Below are 17,239 nucleotides of genomic sequence, written 5' to 3' on the forward strand. Positions count from 1 at the left end.
TAACTCCTTCAGATCAGTATCCACCAATGTCTGCCGGATACATTTTCTCCCATGTGGCAGCTTTTCCATTTTTCTGCTTCCAGTATAACAGCATTTTAAAGTTCTCTTCAGAAAATTCCCCATTTCCTTTATGTATTGCTGTGTATTGTTGACGCTTTCAAAATGACGCGTCTTAGAACGAAAAAGAGCTGAAAAACCTTTCACGGTAAATAAGGATTCTACGCCTAACGGTTACAATTAATCTATTTTTACGTCTTACAGTTAATGTTAATGGTTTTTTTACGGCTATCGATTAACCCATTGAGACTTTTTACTAAACATGAACGTCGACAAACGACCGTTGTGTTACAATGCTGACTATAAAGATTGTACCGCATGCTTACAATAACCTATACTTTCTGTGCTACGAACTTTTGAAGCTCTCAAAAGCTAACAATTCGTACATATAAATCTTTCTACATTTTTTTTTAACTTTTCCTAGTCAAATTAGAAATTTAGGTGTTAATTGAAAGTATTTGACTGATAACAGGAGAATGTCTGCCATATGTAAAAAGAAGGTTGTCAGAGCAATATTCTAAGAAACTTTTTACAATACAAGGGACAATGCATATTTTACACTTTGAAAAATTCTGTTTCACTTTAAACAAAATGTTTTTGCAACATCGTTCTTTCGAACCATACTATCCCGTAAAGCATTATACAATTCTTGATAATGACGACGGGAACTGGTAGAACTTCTCCAATCTAACAGCATATGGAAGGCCCTGTCACTTGCATTGCAATTGATGTCACTGATCTGATCCATAGAAAGCCCCAATAAGATGCCCACTCGTTCCCACACTACTGGTTCATGTATATGACTTGAAATTTGAAGTAATACATCATCATCTGGAACACCATCTTAGAAGTTCACTATAAGCAAAAAAAATTAACCACGCTTCAAATAAAGCAAAGATAAGAACAAATATAGGAGCCAAAGAGACTATTTCTAGCGAAAACAATACTTGAATATATGATTCGTGAAGTTCACTAAATCCTAGAGGGTATTGAAGTTCATATAGGCAAGTGTGAAAACATTCCAAGACCACCACGAGCACCAAAAGTACGATGAACCTTTTTAGAATGTATGAATATTATCACACGTTTCTGAACAGTTACAGAAGAGACAGTTCCTTATTACAGTTCTTAAGCATGATTGCTACAGGATTCTCAATACAAAGCAAAATCTGAAGAATGATTGCTGCCTACTAAATGAATCTGAGCTATTTACTTTGATCCTGTTCCCTTTGGTTTATATAATCCTCCATTATTTTTCAAATGTCATTCCTGGATATTTTGCGTCAGACAGGCTTCCATTTCCAATTTATTTAAACCCCTTCAAAAATAGCAAATAAAATGCTACAGCCGACCGCCGACCGACTGTCAGTCGACTGTTGGCCGACACGTTGGCCACCGTTTGTCCATATAATGTGCAAGATGCGTTGGTGGTACGTCGGTGACTTAGTTTAGCCCTTGTTTTTCTGAAGCAATACTAAAGTAATGCAATATCGGATCACAGATCGGATAACGGATCAGAAAAAGACTTTTGTGAAAAAATTAAAGTGCGAAAATATGTAAAGGATACAATAGACCTTCGAGAGCCAATTTTTTTGGAATATTTTTTCATGTCAAACCAAACATTGCTATTTTAACTATAGCATTCAAGAAAAATTTGGGTAAAATCATTGAAAAGCCCGCGAGATATAACAAAAACGTATTTCCTAACTGAGTTCTGAAGCCCACCAAAGTGCCAATAGGCAATTAGAGCCTATATGACGGGTCATTGTCGCCAAAAAATCTTCATTTCAAATTCTGTTATGTTGAATGTGACTGTGTAGTTTTTAAAAGTTTCGCTAAAAGCACTAGAACAGAAATTGAACAAACGGAATAGAGTTTAAGAAGAGGTATTGAAATTACCCAAACAGAAGGGAATTTAAAGCATCACAAACACAACGTAGCAAAACTTGGAAGAAAAGAATAGAAATTGACCCTGTTCCAATTTCTGTTCTGTTAATCAAAGAACTGAGCAGAAACTATGTAAGACTCAGTTGAACATTATCATTTATGAATATCAATGCAATCTTTCCCGCGTCAAAAAAACTGCTGCCGTTCGATGAGAAAGCGACGATCTCCCTGCGAGCTGCGTCTCTCTGTTTCAGCGCAAGACAGGCCCGTCCATCGTCGTCCACAGTGCAATAACAGCAGGCAAATTACACTTCTTCTTCAGCTGCCTGTTCCTCTTCTGCCTCTGCAAGACCTCTAAAGACAAAAAACCTCGTACCTTTCAGGTCAAAGAGACATTGACTCATACCTTTTTTTGTCTTGCGTCCACACAAGCTTCCTCTGTGACATCGCGCGCGTAAAAAAAGCGTTGCAGAATGCTGGGCTCTGACGCTGGAAAGTGTTTCTCTACCATCTAAAGGAACTGCTCTTGGTGTTAAAGCCAGACTGATAGTGTTTGCCCAAAATTTAAAGCCAGTGGTGGGTTTGAATAGCTGGTAAGTGGGTCACTCGGCTAAAAGCTTACACCCCTCCATCAAGGCGAAGAATTTGTAACCTTCACAGGTCCTACACAACAGAAATTTAAACAGGAATTTTGCGGCGATGACTCCTCGTAATAGATGACTCCCGTAAGAGTTCATGCGGCAAAACATCCTGATCCTTTTTCTCTCTGATCCGTGATCCGATCCGTGATCCGGTCCGCGATCCGATCCGTGATACGGTTCATGATCCGATCCTGATTTTGTCCTTTTGGTGTCATGGGTTATGCCAGCCATCGAAGGTACTTTAATTTATATATATGTACATATATTTTACATATGTGTAATATCTAACAAGGTAATTTAACACATATGTAACATATATGCAAATATGCAGTTGTATGCATACATATATGTCACATATATGTGATTCTATCAATATATTATAACACATATGTACCATATGCAAACATTCAGTTGCATATGTGATATATATATAATGTACGTACCAGCTATCAATTAGATATCTGACATTATGAAATCCTAAATATAATTATAAACTTCATATTATTTAGTTACATGCAAAATGTACAGAACACCAAAATCTAACATTAATCAGTGCATTCAAAATTCATGCACCTCAATTTATATAGGTACCTATGTAACATTACTCTTATATGTCACATAATTCAGCAACAGTGAATTTATGCATTTACACTGTAAATATTGTCCATAATATGCTATAATGAACTTTATAATATAATGTTTCAATAATTTTAACTGTAGAAGTTTTTGTTCAGTCATTCCACACTGTGCTGTTGGCCATCATCATATATAACTATAAAAGGACTACAATTTGTCAGGAGATCATTAAAATATCTCTCAATTTCTCTTTCATTTTTTTCACCAGCAAATGCTAGAAGGACATAGTAACATTGCCAGAAAAAGTCACTCAGAGAAATTAAAAGTTCTCTTGAGAATTTTTTTGAAATTCTAAACGTGTGGCCACATTTTCCACCACTCTCAGCTATGTACAAACTACCTTAAAGCTAAGAAGGGTGGAGTTCTTGGGAATTTCTGGGAATTGAATTTGAGGCAAATTAAATAACCCTGAAATCCAAATAATTCCAAGAAATTCTCAATACCTTGAATGGGAAGGTTTTAAGACAAGGAGTCCTTTAAATAGAGGCTTAAAACTGGTTCAATAAAAGATATGTTAAACAAAATATACCAAGAGATGTATATACCTGTACATGTTTATCATGAAATTTATTATTTAAACTAAGTTTTAGTAAATCTTAACATTAAAATGCATTTTTTTCATAAAGCAGCAGTCAGTTACATTAAGTGCAAATTGTCAATTTAAATTCAATGTACTCATATCACAAATTTTCTTTCTAACCTCAAAGGCCTCTTGGATTCCAGTCGTAAAAGGTTTCCTTGTGATGCAAAATGTCTCGTGTCCGGAGATGTGCCACAATCATAATTCATAAACATAATCATAAGCATGGGTCAACGCTTCGGAATGTCCACATTCATTTGTAGGCAAGAATTTTAACGCACTATAATCGCTTCCTTCTCTTGTACATTAATGTTTCTTCGTTAGGAGACGCACTTGACTCTGTTGGCACCGCTGCTAGGTCAGTGAAAGCGAAAGCGAAAGACTGAGGAATCGAGATGGCTGTGTTGGAACGTGTCGCTGAACGCTTGTTACGGTCCAACTTCGTTAATTTGCGTACTGGTAAACTGTGATCATCTAGGTGGCTCTTATACTTCCTAAGGTGGTTTAGCCTCCATCTGTCATAATAATAAGGGTAAAACACGTTTGTAATCACCTTCAAAATTGTGATTGCATGCCTTCTGTTGTTTCACCTTTGCCGCGAACACAAGTCAAGTCAGGGTTTCGAGTCTTTGTTTCCTCGACAGCTTTCGGCTACAAATCTTACATTTGTAGTACGTTCGATTCTTCTCGAGTATTTCTACGCAGAGTGAGTTCACATCATTACTTAGTTCATCTTCAGAACATGGATCCAATCGATCCAAGGTAAAACGATCTCTCAAGACTGCAGTCAGGTAAGCCAGCGGATTCTCTTTACAAGCCAATGACAATCCCAAGATGTCCACGTGATCATCCCGTAACAAAGAAAATCTATTTGGCGCTCATCTTTGAATGTGCTTTTCATCCGTTGACCGGTCGATCGTGCGTTAAGTTATTTCTTTTCTCGACTGTTGACATCTCTAAAGAAGGGTTTTACCGTTGTTCAATGGGAAAACGAGAATAGCGCGAGTGTTGTAAATGCAAAGCAAGTCCTTGGCGCCGTGAAGTTAAAAGAAGGGACAACAGTTATCGACTGGCCGGTATAAGGGTCGAGCGGCCATATAAAACTACGGATTCTGAAAGTTTATGGTGAGTACAAATTGCGATATTTGGTACGAATCGGTCACTTGCATGCCACAGTTTCTTAAGCTTACGCTTTACAATAAAATAAATCTATCATTAGGCTAAAGGTTTCAGGATTATTTTAGTCGCGTTTGGCATTAGCTGCGAGCCCAGCAGGAAAAGAGAAGCAGCTGCGTAGTCTGTAGTTTGGGATAACTTCATTGCAATTAATTCAGTTACAACAAGAATTTAATTTTATAAAAAAATCAATTATTTAACTGTAATTAAGCCCTTCACTCCTAAGAGTGTTCAGTCAAAATTGAGTAGAGATCTCTCAAGTTGCAGAATCAACAAAAACAAACAACATAGCATGAAGATGCTGCTTGACAGCTTACATTTGAATTTTAACACACAAGAGCTTTATCCAAAGAAGTTACAACCACATTAAATTAAGTCAAAGCCTGAGTCAGGAAGGAAAGGATAAAATATCATTTATATCATCATCCCAAATGAAATGATTCCTTTCAAGACTATTCTTTGACTGATAGTATTTATTGCAATAAACATAATCCAAGTTATTGCATTTCAGGAAAAAGAATCAACAGATTTTATTCACAATTTGTGTCAAACCAAATTTACTGATTCACTAGGACTATTTTAAATGTATAGCTGTAATTGAGGATGATTTTTACAAAGTTTTCAAGAAAAGAAAAAGAAATTTCATCTTAATATTACTACATGTTGATGTTAATATACAATAGCAAATAATTAACATGTAAACCTGAGTTAAGCATGTAAATAAATTTCATTGCCTACTTGAATTTATAGTTGAGAGTTACTGCATGTATTTATTTGATATTTAGTTGCCTTGAAGTATTCCTAAAATTCCCAGTAATTCTTAAACATTCCTAGAAATTCCTTAAAATTCCTTGGAATTTCCTGCAAGTTTTAGATTCACAATATTTCAGGGAAGCCATTGGTGCTCTGAGTTGGAATTCCTAGGAATTGCAAGTCCTGTTGGCTATGAATGTGAAATTTTTCTTGGGTTAATTAAAAAGTTTCTGATGCTACACAAGTAAAATACAGGTGCTTCTAGTCATGTGTTTGATAGTTAATAATGCAAAAAATATGAGAGACACATTTAGTGATTAATAGCTGCCTAAAATCATTATGTTAGCTTTGGAAATTGTCTAACTGCTATAAATCCTTCTTCATTTCCAGCATTTGTTCAATCACAGTTCAAAGAGGAGAACAGTGTCACAAAAGTCCAAAAATCAATACAGGACAAATGTACTGGAAGCAGGAGAGGCATTTCCAAAACAGTGAGACAATAAGATGAACTTTATTACTTGTAACTATATATTGAATGCAAACCAATTTTAAATTTCTACTGTATTTAGATCTTTCTTGAAATACATGATTGTAATCACAGTCTCTTTAATTAACTTCAATTGACATGAATTTTTAATCATTCTGTCATTCTTCTACTAGAATTGTTTTAGTTGTTTCCATTGAGAACTGTTATAAGTATAAATTTAACTTTATTAGAAACTATTCTATTTTTATTGTATGTTGATGACATGCCTACTGTAGTTAAGAGTGTGTTTCTGGCTATGTTTGCTGATGATTCTTAATGTTATAAGATCATAAATAATATAAACAATTGTAACGATTAATTTTGCAAGAGGACTTGCAGTTGCTCTATTATTGGTCATTAGCAAATGAATTATATTTTCAGCCTAAAAAGTGCAGTAATCTACATATATCTAGAAAGAGCATAAGCCCCCATTGTAGCTATAATTTAAATGGTATAGATTTGGAGGTTGTCTCAAGTGAAAAAGATTTGGGGATTATAATTGCAAAGGACACCTGGAAAGAACACTTACTTATGATAGTTGCTAAAGCAAATAGGGTTCTAGGTTTTCTTAAACAAAATTGCACAGGGTTGGTTGGTGAGGGCCCACTTTTGCGACTTTACTCCTCCTTAGTGTGTTCCCATTTTTGTTATTGTTCTCAGCTATGGGCACCTCAGTCTAGTATTAGTAATTTACTCTTAGTAGAAAGGGTACAGAGAAGAACCACACATTTTATTGTTTATAGAAATAGTACCCTATCCTATAAGGATTGTCTTGTTAGGCTTAAACTATTACCACTTAACTATTGGTTGGAGTATTTAGATCTCATATTTTGCTTTAAATGTCTTCATGGACATATAGATCTAACCTGACAGATTGATAATTATTTTTCACCTGTTACCACTCAGACTCGCCTAGGATGCTCAGCTTTTACCTTTAAGCTAAATATGAGCGAAACATCTACTTTTCGAGACTTTTATTTGATTAGAGTTATTCCCTTGTGGAACAATATTCCAGTTGATGCTAGGCAGTCAGAGTCCCTTGGCTCTTTTAAACGCAAGCTTACAGTGCCCCTGAGACGAAAATTGACCATTTTATTTTGGCCTAAATTGTTTCCACAATGTTGAATTGGGTCAAGTTATGACCCTTTTTTCCATTAAAAACTCAAAACAAACCTTTGATGACCAATTTTTACCGCTTCAAAGTCGTCCAAAAATCATCCGCCATTGCTGAAAACATGTTCCAGCCGAGTCTGCAAAAACATCATCATGATGTCAAAGGCTCAACAAACTTATGCTTTGCTTTGTCACAACTCTCTTTGTTCACTGCACAGAGAATAACACATATTACTTTTTTGAGAATTGCTTCTTTGTCAGTCGAGAAATGTCGACTTTTTCAGACGATGAATTGTCTCAGAAATAATCTGAAGCTTCTGTGGATAGTTTTGCGCCAACAAACGATGAATTTTTGCCATGCGAATAAAGACAGAACAGCACAGACTCCCCATGTGGCTTTTGTGGTTGCATCGCTTTATTGCCTTCGAACTGTATTTTTGCTTGTCGTAAGGGATTTTCCTTTTTTGCAAGAAATGATCAGGTGATTAGTAAAAATAGTTTTCGGCAATGGCTAATTGTGTATCCGAAGGCCGATATTGGGAGTTTGTGAAAGCCATTTCTAAGCCATCAATGTGTTTTCATCGATGCATTTGGTCAATGATCTCATTAACCTTTTCCTATGTGCTTTTTACTATCGGTGCCTTGAGATGTTTGAAGTGAACTCTGTTGTTGAGTTGCACTTTGGCCTCGTTTGTTTTTTTCTGTCCTATTCATGATGACTATTGTTGTGTTGCTTCGGTGAGGTTTAAAGCAGAGTTTGTTTCAACTCTTTTAGAGCCTTGACCTCATTGCGTTACAAAGTATTTTTTTGACTTAGATGCAGTCTGCGAGTAGGGTTATGACAATTTTCCAAGTAGCTCTGAAGGGCAACAGAAGACTGAACCAGTGACATTCAGTTTGATATGAAACTGAAGTGGTTCTTTGTTTTGTCCGTGAAAGGTGTAACGGAGGTGCATTCGTCTTGCGAATAAATCTCGCAAAAGTTGGCCTGATTTTAAACTCGTTGGTCACAGGCGTTGGGATGAATTTGAGACCCTATGATAGCACGCTGACTTGGCTGTCAGATGGTTGATAGTTTGACAGGTTTTTAAAAAAATTTTCATTTTCTCGGTTGTATGGCTGCAACCCTACATTTTAAAGTGTTTTTACGCTCCATGTCTTATGCTGTTTGTTCTGCTTTCTCTGATATTAAAGCCAGCTTTTTTTAGAATAGAGGACATAATTATATTTTTCATCTCTTTTTATAAAAGTGAGCTCTTTGAGGTCAGAAATCTCAATCCTCAATTCGGCTATTTTATCATTCTTATTTACATGTTCACCGAGTACTTTCCTTTGTGTAAAGTATTCTGCCAGAGAGTTGTTAAAGGTGGATATTGATCAGCTCATATGTAAAGGTGACAAAATCCATAGAGGTTCATAGACTTCTCTTTCCGGCGTCGAGATCACATTGAGGACGGTTTTTCTTGTTCCTTCTCTTCTTGAATGTAGGCACTGAACCCGACAGAATTCTTCCCCTAGATCCTTCAAAGTACACAGATCTCTCGAAAAAGTCCTCCGAGAAGTGTTCAGAGTAGATCACAAATATTCCTGCAGGATTGAAGTTTACTCGGCGAGGTCACGCAAATCGCATCTGTTTTTCCTGCTCTGATCTATTTGCAAGGCTCCGATGCAGAGAAATACCTGCAGCATGGTCTGCACGATTACTTCAGCTTTGAATTACGCATCGATGCCCAGTCATGTTTGTTTAGTTTTTGTAAGAATAGAGTAAAGCACTCTGTTATGTTTGCTTGACATTTTGCCATGTGAGATTTTCAAGTTGAGCCTTTGACATCAGTTCCTCTGAGTCCTGCGATCAACTTCTGGAACATGATCAAATAATGGCGGACTCGAAATCGTGAATTTAACGGCCCGAAAAAAGATATTTCTGGTGCTCAGTCTAAAGTGAAATTCGGCAGAGTAGGTGAAGGAGACACACTGAACACGAAAATGGCAAAAAATGATGTACAAAAATTTGGATCTCTGGGGCACTTCAAAGAGTTTTACTTTAACAGACTCTTAAATGTCTTTGATGGCAAATATTATCGCACTTTCAAAATAACGTGTCCTAAATGTCGTCGGATAAATACCCACTCGGTTTGTAGCTGTTAGTTTCTAGTTATTGTCTTCTTTTTCTGTAAGTGTATTAGATTTAGGGGATAGAGGGGACAGGATGCTTAGTTTTTGAGGGTTGGGTTGGTATTTAAACCTAGTAGGGGACTCATGTCCTATTGTTTATATACCAGTACTTTGTACAAATCCTTAAATAAATAGGAAATAGATAGATAGAAAGAAAGATAGATACATAGATAGATGGTAGATAGATAGATAAATAGATAGTAGATAGATAGATAAATAGATAGTAGATAGATAGATAAATAGATAGTAGATAGATAGATAAATAGATGGTAGATAGATAAATAAATGGTAGATAGATAGATAAATAGATGGTAGATAGATAGATAAATAGATCAGTAAATAGACAGTGGTGGTACAAGTCATATTTAAAGAGATCATGCTGCTTCACTCCCCATCACTTTTTGTTTGGGTTTTTCATTTGTTATTTTCAGTCAATGAATTAATGGTTGATGACTTTAAGGATCATAATTAAAAAATTAAACCAAAGTGACAAGATAAGTCATCACCGTACCTTGCAATGTATGGCTCGCAATAATTCCACTGTAAACTGAGCAAGCCATTCCCGAAGCTTGTTCTTCATCAGAACTTCTATCTTCAACATCCACTTCACCTGAGTAATCTTCAACAGCATCATCTGGGGGCACAAGGTACACTAAATGTTTCATGAGAACAAAAACTGTCTTAAGTACAAAGACACTGGCTGTTAAGGGGAATTGGGTTAAAATAGTATCTTTTCTTGAAAAGTTAAATGGCAGTAGAAAATAAAACTGTCTTTAAAGCTATATTAAACTAACTTTACCACCAAGTTAATCAAGTTTTAGCAGATCCTAAAAGAAATAACAAATGAAGGGAATTGGTTCACTGAGGTTCCAATGTAAGAAATATTGATCACTGGTAACTTGTAGAAAAATCCATAGCAATAGAAAAGAAAAGCTGTACATGAATGGATGAGAATCCCAACCTTACTGATCTGGATAACTTTCACAACAAATTCTCATCCCAAAATAAAAAGCAGATCAAATGTTTTTCATTCACGCTAAACTTTTTTTAATTTCTCCAAACTCTGTCACTCCCAGAATCTTATTCAATTATATTCATCCTATTTACAGCTATCATTACACTCTGCCATTCATTCACTATAACATATGCTGTGAAAATTTTGTGTTAAGTGATAAAGTGAAGTTAAATAATATCTATGGTAGTTTCTCGGTCATAAGATGCACTCGGTTATAAGGCGCACCCCAAACTTAACAACTTAGTCGAGCCAAGTTCCCAAACTGAAAATTTCATGAAAATACTCAGTTATAAGACGCACCAAAAGGTTGAGAGTTAACAAAAGGTGTGACGGATCTGAAAAAGTTTCATGGTTGCTCTGGAGGTTAAAGCAAATGGCAAAAACTCCCAGTTCGCCAGCTGGATATCAACATGCCACCAAGGATGCAAGTTTCAGTGCACAAAAAAGGTTGGATGGGCGACGGAGGTAGGTTTTACCTCCACTTGGTTTATTCAGAGATGGAACTTTTTGAGCAAGCAACACAAACACAATTCTAGGAATTTGAAACATTGGTTTGAATGATTTTGTTGTCATGGATATTATGTTACTGAGCATGTGCTGTTAAGAATGTACACAAATTTCTGTTTGTTTGCTTTCCTATGGAAGTTGATTAGTATTCCTTATAAATTCATAGGAATAAAGGATTGAATTCTAGGCAATCTTTGCTACATCTCAGACCAAAAAAGCTCTGCTCGTGTAAGATTGGTTTCGTGGTCATTTGATGGTTCTTTTTAGAACCACCAGATCTAAAATAGTTAATGACCAACAATTAGTGTTCTTTTCATGTCTTTGTAACTGTAAGTTCTGCTAAAATTGTGATCTTAAGATTTTAGTAGCGTAAAATACTCGGCTATAAGATGCACCCAAATTTCAGCACTAACTTTCCACCTGAAGACAGAGTTTTCTTATTGAAACTGTGCATCTTATAACCAAATAACTATGGTAGTTAGCATCTTTCTTTCTCCTAATCATTTTGAGTTCATGAATTACAATCAGTTTACAATGTGAGGAGAAGATCCTTAATGATCACTCCTGAGAGAGAAAGGGTTGAAATTTTCACTACTCACATTATAATGGTAATTAGTAATGGTAATATGACTGAGTGGAGTCCAATTCCATCTGTATTCATATGAAAATTGGATGACTGTGCTAAGGGAGTCCAATATGTTTATCACGAGTATTATTACAGACTTAATAAAATATAGGGCAAAATTACTGAATGCTGATTGGTCAATGAAGAGGGTATTTTTTTCTTAATTTTGCTTGAGAAGAGAGCAAAATTACTAGTTCATGATTGGTACTCGGGTTGCCTAGCAACAGCTTATGCTATCAAAAAGTTGTTGCTGAAGATTTTCTGTAAGAATGGCGTCTCATTTCGAGATAGTTGATGAGGAATATATCGAAGAATTAAAAGACAAGAGTGAAAACGAAAATACGAGGAAAAGCACAGAGTACGGGAAGAACGTTTTTAAAGAGTGGGCGAATGAAAGAAACTTCCAAGCAAATTTAGAAGAGTACGAGAGTGATGTCGTCGACCAAACACTGGCGCACTTTAATGTCAAGTTACGAAAAGAAAACAGGGAGTATGAGCCCGACTGCCTGAAAGTAATGCAGGCGTCACTGGAGAGATATCTAAAATCAAAAGCCTATCCAAAGTCCTGGTATCTTTGTGCAAAAATAAAATTTCATTCAGCTCATTCATGCATTTGTGGCCATTGATTCTCTGTCAACTTTAAATGGCTTCCTATGACTGATTACTGAAGAGCACATTCAGAAACTCAGTAATTTCCCCCTCAATTTCATTAACAAGTAATCGCAATGAGTCCTAGTAAAATTAAGGATTAATATCACTTGTGTTTTCAGAAGTTTCTGAAATTTCCCGAGTCACAAAGCGACTCAGGCAATCTCAGCAACTTCTGAAAACATGCGTGATATTAATCCTTCATTTTACTCGGCCCCACGCGAGTACCTATACGAATTGAAGGACAGGAAGTCTTATTACCAATAAATCATAAAAAAAAATACAATTTCAGAGAGAGAAAGGGAAAATTTGCTTTAAACACTAAGAGGCATAAATTGTTTAGTGTCACTCTGAAATTGACAACAATCAAAATTTGAAGTTGATTAGTTGATATTAATTACAACATTGAACCTGATTGGCTTATTGAATTGTTTGAAACAAACTGTCTGATAACAACTTGGTGAGTGAATTGGTGTAACATACAAAGAAGGAAATTTTTAAACCAATCACAATTAAGGACAATGTATTTTTTTTTTATCATTATATCCTAAATACCTCAATTGAAAACAAAATAAAACTGGAAGATTTTGTGCAAACAGTAATTTAAAAGGGCCCTCTAATCCAGATAAGATGCAATCATTGGAATCTAGAGATGACTGAGTGCTTTGTGTTCAGTTGAGTACGGCAACAAAGCTAGCCAGCATTGGGTTATTAAAGAAAACTCTGTCAATTTTTTGACTACCGGTAAATATTTTGAACCAAACAAGAAAATATACATAATATTTTAAATTTGGCTATATTTATGACAATTGAACCTTAAACAACCCAAAGAGGAGAGCATCTGATATCAGAACTCTTACCTTCTGGAAGACCAGCAACAACACAGCCCTTGTAAAATGGGTTATGACTCTCCTCATTGCATTTTGCAGATTTGCCAACAGGGAACCATGTGGTTCAAGGGTATCATTAATTGCTATAACTATACCAACTCTTCCAGATTTCCTTGAAAGCCTGAACAACAGACAGCCATCAAAATTTGCCACTCTTACCCTATAACTTTCTTGTGCCGTAAGATGGATGGTGAGGTGATTTTTAAGCTTTGTCTCATCCTTAGAATTTGCAAAGCCAACCTCCAGGGATTCTCCACGAACAAACATTGGGAAGCTCAGATTAAGACTTGTATCTTCTAAGAACATCTTTTTAACTGCTTCATCCCTCTGAATTGCTTGCTGTAGAGACTTAAACGATTCTGGAAAATCTAAATAGCTGAATTTGCCCACACCTTCCTTTACTTCTTCAAACAGTTCCTCACCATCTTGAAAAGTAAACTTTCTGCATCCCTTTACAGGATAAAGGCTCAGCAGCTTGCATTTTGAATCTTGAGCATGGCAGCATGAACCATATACCACCACTAGGGTGAAACTGTTCAAATGATTTGAGCTGGCCAGTCTAAACATCCTGCCAACACTGAGCATTTCTTGGAAACAAAATGTATCATATTCAAGTTCAGGATTTACTTACCAACTGCTCTAAAAAAATTACTTCTGGATTAGTATAAGAATTGAATTCTGGTAAAATCTAGTACACAAACACACCTTGGTGGGTGAGATTGATGCACCAAAAATGTCAGTGAGAAGAATACTTTAAGAATTGAGAACAAATAATCCTTTGGAAAAACCTTTCACCATTCTTTTCAACCACTACAAACTTAAATATCAATTATGCAAGAGTCATGACAACAAAAAGTACACGTTGAATATATGGCTTTGTAAATATATCACTTTGCTGCCAAGCCAATTTAAAGTCAACCTTCCTCCACCATTGGTCAACTTGCCAACAAAACTGGTCAACTCGCTGACAACAATTTTAAAATTTGTAATTCAATTTGTTTATTTCCTCCTTTCAATACAGTGTTTACACTGAGACCTTTAATAAAAAAGTTTAAAATTTTAAATCAAAACTTGCCAACATCAATAATTATTGTATTACATTTGTTCATGTCCATATACTTCATTCCTTGTGTATTCAAACAAGGATACTTCAGATTTTGGTCAATGTATTTCTTTTCATCTATACATGCAGTCAGTGTTGAAATGGTACCTGTTAAAACATACCAGCTTCAAAGACCAACAAGACCAGTAATCAAAGACAAATAGCAGTGTTGAGAATATTGCAAATTTATAATGGTTACATATATATCCACAAACATAGATTAAAATGTCTGACACATGTCAAATAATTGAGAAGAATGAAACAAATCATATGGAGTTTGATGACTAATTGTCAGATTCTGAGTGTGAGATATCCAAACAGACTGCAAACAATTGATAGACAGAAATCTGATTGACTTTAATGGAATTTTCAAATGGTGAACTCTCTCAGGTTTTGGCAGGCCTTATGTTAAGATATGTATTCTAAACAACATTTTCCTCCAAGGCCAACAATGAGGTACAAATTAAAGTTTTAAAATGTTCAAAATGTTTATCTTTAATGTCATTAGTCATGCAATTACCTGGAAAATAGGAGAAACACACAGACCAATTCCTCTCAGAGTGTTTAACTAGTCCAAGGCAGGGTGAGAGTAAGTCTTGACCTCGCTCTTGCACTTACTCAAAAGTGGAGGGAAAATCACTTTCAAGTTGATCTATCACTTGTGAAAAAGTCTCTAGATCTGGAAGAATGATTCCATAATCAACTCCAAACCTTTTTTTCAACATGCTCAAAGGAAGCAAAAAAATCTCTCTGTATCTCTTCGCTTTTTACAAACTTCTCTATGAAATAATCTATGAGAGTAACATCACCAATGTCTCTCCACCTTGATCCAAGATCCTCCAGTTCAAGAGGCATGTCTGTCACTTGATAGGATCCAGGGACCAGAAGTATTGGGTACCTTTTTTGGTTTATGGTAGGTTGAATTTCTTGTCACAAGCTTTTCCATAATACTCCTCAAATTTCCTCCTTATGATACCAGATATTTGAAGCGGAGTCTTAGAGAAATGGGAAAGAGTTCCATATAACCCCATACATCAATTATGCATTCACTTATTAAAGACTAAATATAAAGGTTTCTTTGCAACACTCTACGCATAATTAATGCGCGAGGTTATATGTGGTCTCCATCGCAGCCGTTTTTGTTTTGGATGTCACGCAACGCTCCCCCAAAAGAACGGCTGCTGACAACCGAACTACATTCCTTTCTCATTGTCCTTGCGGTTTGGTCGCGGTCTATTGAACAGACTAATCACATACCAGAAAATCTGAATGACGTAAGGTTTCACGCGAAAATGTGGATGTGGCAGATGATATAGCTATCAAGTCGGGAGAAACACTGAAGAAATTTGTCGATGAGAGCTCGAAATGTTTTGCATGTTCATAGTTGTGCCCTGGTAAAGATAGAGTATATATTTTTGGGAAAACTTCTCACAATTTGGTTGAAATTATAGAATCTACGCTTAACATAGACGTCAACTGCTACGCCAACGACGCTAACGCTAGATTGTTTGAGCTATTGTTAAAGTTTCAGCGAGCAACTGAGAAAGTAGAAGCTTAAAACTGAACTGAAACTCTTTATTCGCACTATTTCAAGAGGTTACTACAGATTATAAAAGTCAGAATATATAAGAAACAGTAAATTACATCAATAATCAAAAGGAAATACAAGACGCCTTTCAATCTAGGCCAAGGGCTAAACGCTTGCTTCGACCTACAGATGGAGATCAGGAGGAAAAAAGCGCGTGCTTGCCATCCACAAACCGGGCGAAGCTTCGAGAACACTGGAATTTAGATCGGCCAACGTCTCCTACACTACTTGTACTTCTTCATTTGCCAGTCCGCTGCTAGCTGGAGCGAACCCGATTAGTTATGTTCGTGGCTTTTTATCACCAGTACAGGAAATCGGCCCGAATTATCGAGTGTTTCCGCACGTTGGTACAACGTAACAACAATACACAATAATATGACCACTTTCATCGGTAACATGATCAAACACGAGTGGGAGTGCTTGATATATTAACGATTTCCCGGATCCTGTAGGCAACTTAACAAAAAACATCTTCTTTCTCGACTAAAACTTTTTTAATTGCAAGCTTCTTGTGAGCATTAAGCTCGAAAATTTTGAACTTTGACGACGTTTTGCGAAAAGCTCCTTCAAGCACCGCCATTTGTCTTGTGTTTTCCACATGAGGATCGTGATAGAAAACGATATCTTATTGGACGAGTCTCAAAAGGTGAGTCTGGCGCGAAAATCTTCTTGAAAATGGAACCCGAGCTGTGATTGGCCAATTTGGAGAAAGGAATGTAGTTCGGTTGTCGGCAGGCGTTCTTTTGGGGGAGCGTTGCGTTACATCAAAAAAAAAAACGGCTGCGAGGGAGACTAGGTTATATGGAACTCTTGCCGAGAAATGAAATGCAGTTTCTGTGACCTCCAGGGCAGACTTCTGGATAATTGGCAATTTAAACACTTGCTCACCCTTCTCCTCACTAATCCTTTTGTGGTGATTAATGATGTCGTTTACCTTCCTTCGAGTAAAATAAAGGGGAGGTAAGGCAAAATCCAAAATAAGAAAATCAGTTAGCTTATTAGGTCCGGTTTGTGTTCCTTCACAAAGTTGAGCCGCGCTCTACTTTTCGCAACAAACTTCTTCAACCTGCAACAAATGTTTTTGTTGCGAGACAAGTTGATCACAAAAGGTGAAAAACGAGAAACATCGACCAAAACTTGCAACGAAACAATGTTGCGCGCCAAGTTGAGGGTTTTTGTATCTCGTATTTCGCCACCTTTAGCAAATCACAAATCGCAAATCGCAAGATAGAAGAACTAGTGCGAAATAAGGGTGGTTAGCGGTGAAATTTCAAATCATTTGTAGTCGCAGTAAATAATCGTGTTAACAATATACTGTGT

At 36.3% G+C, this 17,239-nt stretch overlaps 1 protein-coding gene and 1 long non-coding RNA gene across 5 annotated transcripts in view; one reads left to right on the forward strand and one right to left on the reverse strand.

Moving 5' to 3' along the window:
• Positions 1-16,495, reverse strand: part of LOC111347682 (uncharacterized) — an 18,230-nt gene extending 1,735 nt beyond the window's left edge. The window contains exons 1-5 of one of the 4 annotated variants that reach the window (XM_088734210.1): positions 15,155-15,668; positions 14,852-15,010; positions 13,200-13,816; positions 10,056-10,196; positions 1-912 (exon numbers count right to left, since the gene is read on the reverse strand). The exon at positions 1-912 is cut by the window's left edge and continues 1,735 nt beyond it. In XM_088734210.1, the coding sequence (XP_088590336.1) occupies positions 910-912; positions 10,056-10,196; positions 13,200-13,814 (759 nt within the window). In that variant the 5' untranslated portion in view covers positions 13,815-13,816; positions 14,852-15,010; positions 15,155-15,668 and the 3' untranslated portion in view covers positions 1-909. Of the gene's footprint in view, positions 913-3,921; positions 4,638-10,055; positions 10,197-13,199; positions 13,817-14,851 lie in introns of those variants that run through there. The other 3 variants (XM_088734214.1, XM_088734207.1, XR_015991997.1) reach the window with 3 other exon arrangements.
• LOC148743234 (uncharacterized) lies at positions 4,662-6,367 on the forward strand. Its single transcript, XR_015992029.1, has 2 exons — positions 4,662-4,926; positions 6,121-6,367. It is a non-coding gene; the product is annotated as an uncharacterized LOC148743234 (long non-coding RNA).
• Positions 16,496-17,239: the final 744 nt, after the last annotated feature.

The sequence above is a fragment of the Stylophora pistillata genome, chromosome 1, assembly GCF_964205215.1.
Source record: "Stylophora pistillata chromosome 1, jaStyPist1.2, whole genome shotgun sequence".
NCBI classification, from domain to species: domain Eukaryota; kingdom Metazoa; phylum Cnidaria; class Anthozoa; order Scleractinia; family Pocilloporidae; genus Stylophora; species Stylophora pistillata.